The sequence below is a fragment of the Pseudorasbora parva genome, chromosome 22 (genome assembly GCF_024679245.1).
Source record: "Pseudorasbora parva isolate DD20220531a chromosome 22, ASM2467924v1, whole genome shotgun sequence".
In the NCBI taxonomy this organism is placed as follows: domain Eukaryota; kingdom Metazoa; phylum Chordata; class Actinopteri; order Cypriniformes; family Gobionidae; genus Pseudorasbora; species Pseudorasbora parva.
In genome coordinates this window covers 1,140,001-1,152,500 of record NC_090193.1, presented here as the reverse complement: position 1 = coordinate 1,152,500, position 12,500 = coordinate 1,140,001, and the positions used below count along the sequence as shown (strand labels likewise).

At 35.7% G+C, this 12,500-nt stretch overlaps 1 protein-coding gene across 2 annotated transcripts in view; it reads left to right on the top strand.

Annotated features, from left to right (window-relative positions):
* The window catches only part of syn2b (synapsin IIb), a 109,125-nt gene that overhangs the window by 42,647 nt on the left and 53,978 nt on the right, over nt 1-12,500 (top strand). The window contains exons 1-2 of one of the 2 annotated variants that reach the window (XM_067430957.1): nt 12,036-12,208; nt 12,354-12,411. In XM_067430957.1, coding sequence (XP_067287058.1) covers nt 12,138-12,208; nt 12,354-12,411 — 129 coding nt within the window. In that variant the 5' untranslated portion in view covers nt 12,036-12,137. Of the gene's footprint in view, nt 1-12,035; nt 12,209-12,353; nt 12,412-12,500 lie in introns of those variants that run through there. The other variant, XM_067430956.1, reaches the window with a different exon arrangement.

The following is a 12,500-nucleotide window of genomic DNA, read 5'->3' as shown; positions in this document are numbered from 1 at the left end:
GCGGGGGAAAGGGGACCTTTTTGCTAAGGGACGTCCTGGAGCTTGAAACAAGCTTGACACTGTCTTTACTGCTGCATGGGTTTAAAGTCAAGTCACTTGATTTTTTTACTATCATTTATCATTTCATATACTAGTTTAATCATAAGATGATTTTTACGTTTTAAAGGTTGTTTCGATAGTCCACTTTAGACATTCTACTAACTATAAGTAACTTTGCAACTACATGTCAGCTAACTGTCATTAGAGTATCAGTAGGGAAAGAGCGACTGCAGCATAAAAAAGTCCCGTTGCTCTCGAGGCGTGTGTTGTTCATCTCATGAATGAATGAATGAGGCATTTATAAAGTGCTTTCATATGTACTACTGTACACCCAAAGCCCTTCATACTCATGTCAGGGGTCTCTCCTCAACCACTATCAGTGAGCAGCTCCACTGGGATGATGCGACGGCGGCCACAGTACAACACCGCCATAGTGCGCTATAAACACTGAATCAGTGTTTTTGAATGAATCACTTGAGTGAATGATTCAAGTGATTCATTCAAAAACACTGATTCATCCAGTAATGAAACAAGTGAAGTCTTTATGAGTGAGTCATTGAATCATTCACTCAACACACAACTAACTAACTAGCTAACTAACTAACTAACTCAGCCAGGCCCTGCCCTTTATTCTGCGCATTAATTATTATAATGAGGAATATTGTGAGGTGTTGGTTAACTCAAGATGGCGGCGTTTGAGGAGTTCAGGAACACTGACACTGATAGAGAGACGATTTAAAGCATCACACACTGAAGACCGATCAGTATGGACAGAGATCCTCTTTAAAGCTTTAATGAAAGTCGATATCCAGGAGTGTTTTTACCATCATGTGCCATTCTTTTATGTCAATACATTAAAATCAATTCTCCCGAATAATCAGAATAACAACTGGGCCTACACTTTAAAAACTGCTGGGTTAAATATAAACCAAGTTGGGTTGAAAATGGACTAACACAGCAAGTGGGTTGTCTTAAGCAAACGTTTAACCCAACCGCTGCGTTAAAACAACCCAATTGCGGGGTTAAAACAACTCAACCGCTGGGTTGGTCCATTTTCAACCCAACTTAGGTTGTTTTTAACCCAGCATTTTTAAGAGTGTAGATTATAATTTAAAGAAATATATCATATTTTTTTAAGTTTGGTGTCGTTTGTTCACTTTCAAATGCGTTAATTTCTGACTCTGGACCTCAAACTGCCTCATCTTCACAGCCCAATAGTTACTCAGCTAATGACCAGCTAAACGTTCCCCCACTGTCAGCCCGGTGAAGATTATCCGTGTGTATTAATGGCACGCTTGTTCTGCTCGACTGCGCTCTTTAATCACTGACTCTCTAATCCACAATATTTCAGTACGGCAAGAGATCTTCCATTTTAGACAAGCTTCTGCTGAACTGGCAATGGACCAGAAAGAAAATCTGACAACCTTTTCTTTCCACTTGTTTTCTTTGGGTTTTCCTCGGCTAGCCTGCAGAAAAACAACGACTTAATTACCCAATGTTCAGCAGGAGTCCTTGAGCGCACCATCCAACATCCGTGTCAGAAGCAGCGGCAGTGTTAACGCTTCACTGCTCACACACCACAACAACATCCTTTCTGTGGAAACGTGGAAGAATTACAGATGTAGATTATAGCAGATCATTTAGGTGGACTGAAGGACCTAGAAAAGAGGATACCTCAATGAGATCAAAGATCATTTCTAAAGAATATCTGACCCTGGAGCACTTCAGCAGTCGTGCGTCTCACGGTATATCTGTGGCGATAGCCAACAATACACTGTACGGGTCATAACTATTCATTTATCTTCTATGACAAAAATCAGTAGGATATTAAAATCATGTTCCACAAAGATATTTAATAAATGTCCTACCATAAATATATCATAAGTGTATTATTATTAATATGCAGTGAAGTTCATTTATACAACGATTTTCTCAATATTTAGATTTTTTTGCTCCCTCAGATTCCAGATTTTAAAATACATTAATGATGCTTATTTTTTTCAGCTTTTAGGTGATGCATAATTCTCAATTTTTAAAATAAATGCCCTTATGACCAGGGTTATGGGGTGCTGTTTGCCCATATAAAACTCCAGTTTTCGCCCATTTTATGAAAATCATTAATCTGATTACCTAATAAAGTCTCAGCACAACTGCCCTCAACAAGACATTCAGGCCTGAAGCACAAATTATGGAAACCCATTTCCGCCACTAAATACAAAAATGAAAAGAGTAATTGCGACTTTTTATCTCAGAATTCTGACTTTACACCTCGCAATTGTGAGATAAAAAGTCACAATTACTCTTTTTATTTTTTTATTTAGTGCCGGACACTTGCACTATAAACCTGATTCATTTGGCAAAACTCAAAAAGATGCATCAGCATGCCTCCATTTCTTAAAGTTAAGAAATGTTAAGTTTAAAAGTTTAAAGCCCTATTTGCACAGGATTAGTTTTATCTGGGGACCTCTGGTGATCTGTAATAATTGCAGAGAATGTCTGTGATCTTAATCCCGTGCGAATCGGCCATGTCTGTAATTTAAGTAAGCAGAACTTGCAGATTTTTATTGTGTAATTATACATTTTGATTGCTCTGAACGTTACATATTTGAGTAAGCTAATTCATACATTTAACTTAAAAATATAACATAATCTCACATTTTTAGCAGAGGAAAATTGGCTCACTTTAAGTAGCTGATTCAGTAAATGATCCTTGCTAATTGGTAACACAATGCTTTGATAAGATTAACATTAGCATAGGATTGCACTTGCTGAATGAGGACAGCAATATAATATATTTAACATTAATGTGTCCTCAAACTACGCTCACTCCACTCGTCATCTCTTTTGCAGTGTTGCCAAGTCTTATTATAAACATTTTTGGGTTTGTTTTTTTGGCTGGAAGTTATTAAAATAGGCAGGTGCATGTCATGATCATTTTGGTCTTAATTTCAATATAAAATGGTTTGTTATGTGCTTGTTCTTGTTGGCTGTTTTTTTCTAACAAGATCTGGCAACCCGATTCAGGCTCTTGGCTCTGTCCCTGTGATTTCTTGCACCACACACACACAGAAGAGTATGAAATACCATTTTCACCACATGAGAAAAATCAGGCTTTTGTAAATCATAATTATGACATAAATAAAATTATGACATAATTAAATTATGGCATGCTAAGTCATATTTATGATATGAAAATTCAAAATTATGACGTTAAGTCAATTGTGATAGGCCATAGTTTCAAATTTATATCTAAATTTTGACTTTTTTATTTCAAACTTGTGACTTAGTATGTCATAATTTTGACTCTGACCTTTTTATGACATAAAAAGTCAAAATTAATATAATATTTATTAGATGAAAAGCCTAAATTGTGACAAAAAAATGGAGCGCACAGGAAAACAAAACTAGAGGTATTTCGCATTTTGTGGAAGGATAGTGTTACTGCACACAGAAAGGCCCTATAAAGATAGATCTGCTATACTTTTCGACTCTCTTAGAAGAAAACAAACACAACCCTAACTAGTTATTAGATACAGTGGCTAAATAAAAAATAAATAAAGCTCAACTTCATACGTTTCCAAACAGATGCATGAACCTGTTATCACTGTAAAGCTGCTTTGAAACAATCTGCACTGTATAAAATGCTATATAAATAAAGTTGATCACTTTAAATCTCAAATTATTATGTCGATATATTCAACTTTTATCATAATTAATCAATATTCCATAAGCTAGCACACCAAAACCTTCAACACTTCTAAATCTCCCGCTTAACGTTAATCTTGCAAGCACACACACACACACACAAAAAAAAATACTAGTACACTTAATTTAGGCATTTACTTCCCCTTTTTGGCAAGCACCAATCTGGTTCAGGGTTTTTTTTCTATAGACTGTACTCACAAAGATATAACGATCAAGATAAACTAAAAAATTCGCCGGAGTTGTCCTTAGTCTAAACTTAGATAAACAAAGTCATAAAAATGAAAACAATAAAATAATTCAGATTACTCAAACGTGTCAGTTTTTCGAACTCAAAAGAAAAAGAAAGTTCTAAATACTCATTAGAGTTCATTAGTTTAAACTAATATGTTTAATTTGAGTTGGCTCTACTCAAACCAATTGATTATTTTGAGCGTTGGGGTTTAGCGTGTGCCTTTGGTTTCTCTCCCCCTATGAAAGGAAAATATATTACTTGAAATATATTATAATATAGTGTAAATACATGGAATAATATATTGATGGTATTATACAATATATTATATATTCCTGTAATATATTGCAAAATATACAAATGATTGCCGCTTTCAATAAATTGCAATATATTGGAAAAAAATCTATGTTAAATCCCATGTGAATATATTGCCTAAAGTATTACATAATATTTTCTAATATTCTGCTAAATATTTTGTTTCGTAAGGGTCTGTGTGTTTGTCTGCTCCTCTGCAGATTTTAAATATCACCTCAAGATGCGATCTAATCCTGTTTACAGGAAATAAGCTCCCAAACAGGTTTAATCTAAAGGACCTGTTGCTAAGAGAAGTCCAGGATGAGCGTCGAAGAACCAAACTATCCGAGATCGAGCCAAATCATCAACAATTAAATCCAGCTCACTGAGTTAGCGACGTACACTCAAAAATGAACTTATGATGCTGTTCACTTTATTTAAGCAATTCATCTTGATTTAACGCCATTATATCAGGTTTCTGGTTTAAATATAATTGCTTCGTTATATTGCCTTAAAACCGTTACTCTCTGACATAACGTGATGTTTTTATTTTCAAATAACGTGTTTCAATCAAGTAACCCAATCAAACAGGACTTTCACTTCCCATCATGCTTTGCAGAGGGGCTGAATTCAGAGAGTAAATGTTTAAATAAAGGGCTATTTTATTCATTTTCAACAAGATGAGCAAATGGAGACTTTAATGTGTAATGTTCTGTTCTGTTCTGTTGGTATTTTAAAGTGTGTGTTATGCAGAGGTGTGGACTCGAGTCATGTGACTTGGAATCGAGTCAGACTCGAGTCATGAATTTGATGACTTTGGACTCGACTCGACAAAATGTACAAAGACTTGCAACTCGACTTGGACTTTAACATCAATGACTTGTGACTTCACTTGGACTTGAGCCTCATGACTCGAGAAGACTTGCTACTTTTTGGCCATTTTTCTTTCACACAGCCGCGCTGCTCTCAGTGAAAAAAAGCTGCACCTGTTTGCATGCAGATAGCACGCGCGCTGCCAGCACGACATCCAATCACTGTAGTCCCACGTTGGTTTGATTCGACAGTATTCATAGCTACCAAGTCCGCGTATAACACTTGACTTTGGGCTTCTTTTTTTGGCAAGTCGCGGTAAAAAAATCTCGAGTTGCAGGTCGCGGTTTTTTGGGCTTATTTGAAAAAATGTGGTTGCTTGTTAGGAGAATATGACAAGCAACTTCGTTTCTTTACATTTATGGTCACTGTTTTGTCCAAATACATTGACTGACACTGTCTCTCACAGCTAATAGACATAGTGCAACGATACAAGTGCTGTATTCATTCGTCCTCATACATCCCGCGCGTCCTTCCCCTCTTTGAAGAAAAATCGCGTTCAACGTGCAGGCATGTGATGTGATGTTATAAATGTAATGATAGTTCATAGACGTAAATAGACGAATACATTTTTTTTTTTTTTTTTTTACAAACAATGCAACCAGCAAAGATATTCAAAGATGGAGAGGAAACAGGGAGGTAAGCCACCTAATTTAATCTTTAAAATATGTTTTATAATGTAGGCTATTTATTATGACTATTATTATTTGGCTATTATAAAAATAAAAATAAATAATAAAAAAAAGTATAGGCTACTAATAATAACAGTAGGTATGGTTCGAATGTATATTATTATAAACATGTCTCTATATTGCAGCACTCTCAGTGTAAATAGTAGCTATGTGACATTAGTAATTTTCAATACTATTTAGAGCAGATTGCACATTGAGATGCAGGGCTTATCCTTTTTACGGTTTATAGTGTGCATGTTCACCAGTGCTCCTTATATGTGTGCAATAACTCCGACTGGAGTTACCATAATCCTTCATGTCACTTTTTCTCTTTTTCCATCTACAAACCTCTTCCGTTCACAGTCTTTATTGCAACTTGAAGAATTTTGTAAAATCCCATCTGTATTTGCATTTTAAACTCCACGAGATTTCAATTTAAAATGTTGCAGGGTCATTTATTGATAAATTATTGATCATAAATTATACTGATGATAATAAATATAATAATAATATTGGGCTTGTTTTGGGCCCCCCACCCCTCTAGGTATTCTTCATACCTGAGAAGAATATGAAACAGATGTCAGAAAATCCCTTATAGCACACGTGTTGTATTTGAAACTACTCTTTACTCATATCAATGTTGTTGTGTCAATATTCATTGTCTATTATACACTACAGTATACGATACTACATTATAGTTTCAGTGTATGCGATATTAGGAATATTTTCACTGCTTCAAAAGTCATAAGAAAGCCCTTTCCCTCCAGAAACTGAAGTCGTATGCTTTATGGCAGTGGTTTTCAAAGTGGGGACAGGGACCTCTGGGTGCCGCGAGGGGATGCTAGGGGGGCTATGGCAAGCTGGCATAAAAAGTATAGCAAAACAAAATAATTTAATAAATTAAATTATTAAAGTAAACCAAATTAAACCAAAAATAAGCTAAACAATATTCCCATAATGTTTCCATAATGCCTAAGTTTAGGCTAAAAGGACCCATGTCTATTTGAAAGTTGAACTGTTTTGCCATATGAGGTCAACACAATACAGGACTGAAGCTGCTGTGCATTGTTCTAGTGTTTCTGTTTTTTTACTGTATTTGCTTAATGTCATTGTATAAAAAGAGGTTTAAATAAATATAAATCTTACAGACATACATGATTTGTATAATTTTTATTTCTGTGGTAAGATGACTTGAAGTGACTCGAAACTAAAATGGTAGGACTTTGGACTCGACTTGAGACTTGTTGGCTTTGACTTCTGACTCGACTCGAGACTTGACTCATCTTTGACTCGACTTGACTCGGGACTCGAGGGCAAAGACTTGAGACTTACTTGTGACTTGCATAACAATGACTTTGTCCCACCTCTGGTGTTATGTTAGTGTTTTTAGAGGTTATCATTATGGTGAAGTGTAGAGCGTGTGCTAGGGGTGAGGATCTGCTAATTACAATTAAAGATGTTTTAATAATAATAATAAACAACCACTTTGAGCATGCCATGGATGTAACAAAACCATCCAGCCAATACAATCTTGTAATGTAAAAAGTTTTGTAAATTTTGTTTTTAAAAAAAACAGCATTTCACTAAATAAAAATAATCAATTAAACTGGACTACTTGTTTTGTTTTTTATATTAATTTCAGAGTAATTAAACGTAAGAGTTTTGGACAAAATTAAGAATGTTAACCTGATTTAACTGAATGGCATTGAATTAACTTAACGTTAAAAAAAATTACGTTTACCGAAATAAACAATGTTAATTAAATTCAACATAACTCAATTACGTGGAACCTGTTGACATAAAAAAATTAAGTAAATCTAACGTATCATTTTTTTGAGTGTACGAAGAACGTGCCCCAGTTTATTTAAATTTAAGTTAGTCTAAATTAAATAAGCACAGTCATAAAACTCAAAGCAATAAACACGTCAGTTTTTAGAACTCAAAGGAAAAAGAAAGTTCTAAATACTCATTAGAGTTCATTAGTTTGAAGTGATTTGTTTAATTTGAGTTGGCTCTACTCAAACCGATTGATTATTTTGAGCGTTGGGGTTTAGCGTGTGCCTTTGGTTTTGCTCTGGGTGTTTATTTGAACGCCTGCTGAAGCAGTCAATAACGCCAGACTCCTGTATTGATGAAGACGGACTGAGATTGATGAGGAAGGCTTTCTGTGCTCGTGTACGAGCTCTGATGCCCAAACTGTTGTGCAATAAATGCAACATGTCGTGATTTCAGGCTCAACATGAGTGTCAGATTTCCCTTCACTATTACACTGCAAAAAACGCTCTTCTTACTCAGTATTTTTGTCTTGTTTCCAGTCTAAATATCTAACAATTCTTAAATCAAGATGCATTTACTAGATCAGTAAAACGACATGAGATATGTTTTCTTGTTTTGTTGAAAAAACTAAAATCTAAATGAAGTGAGTTTTTGCTTAAAACAGGCAAAATGATCTGCCAATGGGGTGAGGAAAATAATCTTATTTCTGTTTGAAATCTTGTTTCTTGTTTCCGTCGCAAACAGAAATAAGATTATTTTTCTCACCCCATTGGCAGATCATTTTGCCTGTTTTAAAGGGATAGTTCATTTTAAAATGTAAATTCTGTCATCCTTTACTCATCCTCAAGTTGTTTTATGAGTTTCTTTCTTCAGCTGAACACAAGGGAAGATATTTTGAAGAATGTCCGTAACCAAACAGTTACCTGGAGCCACTGATTTAGGAAAAAAAATACTATGGAAGTCAATGGCTCCACTTAAAGGGTTAGTTCACCCAAAAATGAAGATTCTCTCATGAATGACTCTCCCTCATGTGGTTGGACACCCGTCAGACCTTCGTTCATCTTCAGAACACAAATGAAGATATTTTAGTGTAAAGCTGAGAAAGGCTTCAGATAGGCCTCCATTGGCATTCAGTCCATTCCCACTCACAAGACCCATAAAGGCCCTAAACACATCGACACACAGCCCATCTCATTACAGCGGCTGGACAATCACTTTACAACGAGATGAGAATAGTTATTGTGCGTTAAAAAAATCTAAATAATGACTTTATCCGGCGAGTTATTGTCTTCAGTGTCGGACTCGCTCCTCCTCCTCTGGTCATGAACGGCGGATCTGCGTCATATTCTCGCGCATGCGTCGAGTTCACGGCAATAACTCAGCGGATAAAGTCATTATTTAGATTTTTGCGCACAATAACTATTCTCGTCTCGTTGTAAAGTGATTGTCCAGCTGCTGTAGTGAGATGGGCTGTGTGTCGATGTGTTTAGGGCCTTTATGGGTCTTGTGAGTGGGAATGGACTGAATGCCAATGGAGGCCTATCTGAAGCCTTTCTCAGCTTTACACTAAAATATCTTCATTTGTGTTCTGAAGATGAACGAAGGTCTGACGGGTGTCCAACGACATGAGGGGGAGGAATTAATGAGAGAATCTTCATTTTTGGGTGAACTAACCCTTTAAGTGTTAGGTTACGGACATTCTCCAAAATATCTTCCCTTGTGTTCAGCTGAAGAAAGAAACTCATACAGGTTTGAAACAACTTGAGGACGAGTAAAGGATGACAGAATTTACATTTTAAAGTGAACTATCCCTTTAAGCAAAAACTCACTTCATTTTGATATTTTTCCCCAGAAAACGAGACAAAAAATATCTTCCTTATCTAGTAAATGCATCTTGATTAAATAATATTTAGATATTTGGACTGGAAACAAGACAAAAATACTAGATAAGAAGAGCATGTTTTGCAGTGTACTGCAGTTCTCTGCCGCAGCTTCTGTTCGTTTCTTTGGCAGTGGCTCTTGTTTATTATGTAATCCTATCCATTCCACCTTCATTTTAACACAGCCATTTGGAAAGTGAATGTGTATCACATCATTCACATCCCTGTGCTTAACTGCTTACTTCCTCATGGAAATATTTTTCCTTGCAGGTCCAGGAATTATTTCGCCTTTCATGGCCATTTTCTCAGTGTTCGCCTGCAGCCAGTCTGCTCTCTCACAGACAGCTGGCGCTTTATTTCTTTATTTACTCCCAAATGCTACCGCTGACATACAAAACAGCGCATATATAATACTGGGATCATTTTGAGTGGTGCTTGTCTTGCTTGCACAGGGATGGAGAGATGTGGGTGGCTGTTGCTCTGCGGTTACTACACCCTGAAAAATAAAGGTGCCAGGAAGAAACTAAAATGGGTTTTCAAAGGGATGCCATAGTCGAAAAGAACCGTTTGGTGAAAGGAACCATTTTTTTCTAACCACAAGAACCTTTTGTGCAATGGAAAGGTTCTTTAGATATTAAAGGTTCTTCATGGAACCACACACCCTGCCAAAGAACCATTATTTTTAAGAGTGTAGTGTGTAATGATTGACTTGGATATGCATGTGCTGTGGTTTTTGGTGCATTGCTGTAATGGTCACCACAGTGTTGTTCCGGCTGTTGGATTATTCACCAGCTGATATCAATATAAGCACAGATGCAATGCTGGACTATATAAGAGAAGCTAGAGGGAATATTGAAACTGGCATCCTATTCATTTTGCTTTCCCTTTTACCAGTGCATGCCTGTATATGGAAATCTTCTCACGACTGCACGATGGGACTATTTTCAATCGCATCTAAAGAGCTTTAGTCGTGTGCTTGATAAAACACATGTGTTTTGCCTTTAATACTGCCCAAATTAAAATCAACCAAACGGTGCATGCTGCTTCACTGGACATTTAACAGCTTTAAATACATTGTGCGTTGTAGATGCTGCCATCTAGAGGAAATACTAGGATACAACAGGACTAAAGGCTCCTAAAGGCTTTATTTTATTTTCCTCTAAAGCTTTAGATTGCACAAAACGTTTCCTCAGCACTTTCCGGCTTTTCAAGATGCTGGTGGAAATGAGTCTGATCTGTGATGCGACCAAAGCTGATCCTGCGCTCATATTTGATCTAATATTTAATGTTTTTAAAAATGTTGTAGATTTAAGTAGCAAATAAGAATCGCTAAAGTTACTGTTTCGAAACAAAGGTCTTGTTAATGTTTGTCAGTTTGAGTTTGTTCAGGGTAATTAAAGCAACAGTTTTTTAATAACTGAAGAATATGTACAGGTATGGTATTTAAGGTAAAAGGCTCCATATTTAACATGAGAATAAACTTTTCCATCTGTTGACATGATTCAGATTGTAATCATATATAAAATTGGTGTCCACTTTAGAGATAATCACCATATTTATAATAAAAACATTATATTTAGAAATGTGATTGATTAATCAATCATATAGCCTAATAAAATATTATGTATTTTTACAAATCTCTATTAAATCATTATGGGATCTCCTTCAATGGTTTCAGAATCTTTACTTTTTTAAAGGATTTTGTTTCTGTATTTTTCAGCTATATTTCTATATTAACATATTTTAATGACAGCATATTTATTAATCAAAAATTAATTATTTTATTCATCAAAATAAACAGAAAATAGTTCAAACTTTGCTAAAGGGATTGTTTTGAACAAACTTAGACACTATTAAAAACGTATTTTAGCAAAAGTATTTGTATTAATAATGTGTGGCAAACACCCCATACATTTCAAGATTTTTAAATGAAATAAACCACTTTTATGATTTATTTTAACAGAAAATCTCTTCCTCCATGAATGTTCAATACAAACATGTATATGTTTCTGAAAATTAAACATTTGACCAACATTTGTTTAAAACAGCCTTTTTTAAACAATTTTAGAGTGTATGTCATGCAATACAACGGGCCTAAAGGCACACCTTAAGAAAAAAGTGCTTTTCACTACTTATATAATATTAGTTAATAATTTAGCCCCGTTGTATTGCATGACATACACTCTAAAAATTGTTTAAAAAAGGCTGTTTTAACCAAATGTTGGTCAAATATGGACTAACCCTAGCCTGACAAGCCAGACCCACATCAAGATGTTAAATTAAATTAAATTGGCTGCCGCTAGGGTGCGTCTAGATTTCTAGGCTAGACTAACCCTATATTGCATGAGATGATATTGTATTTCCTTTAGATGGCAGCATTGCATAATCAGTCGTAGTTCAGTCTGATGGCCTCAGCTGCGGTGAGATTTAATGGCTTCACATTAACCATATGCAAAACTGCATTTTGAGCTTGAAAGTTGCAAAAGCAAGAGCACATGCTTGGAGAGAGATGTGTACAGTGAGGAAAGACACTGATTCCACCAGATATCAGCCATCTTTCCGTCTTTTATCTGTTTTCTTGTCTTCATAGGGTGGTGTTAGCCTGCTGTGCTGTCAGATTGCTTTCTCTCTACCAACCCAACACTAGAGAGTCAAAGAGAGCATGAACAAGAGATGCACAAACGAATAAAGCCAATGACTGGAGCACTGCAGCTGTTTGACTCTCTATCGTCTGCAATCCCGCAGTGTGTTTGTTTGACTGATTTTCAGTCATTATAGCGGCAGGGATGTTAATGATGTTGAGATGTTTATGCATAAACTGACTGAACAACACTACAAACATGCATGAAAAGATTCATGAATATTATTATTTATTTTTTTGTCTTTCAGGGCAAAGCTTTTTCGTGGGAAGAAGGTCCAGGGAGATTATGACGTCAAAGTTGAACAGGTAAAGCCTTTCTTATAGCGTTACACTTGGCTATATTCTCAGTTTCATCACACAAACCATTACAATATTGATTTGCACTGCAAAAAAAT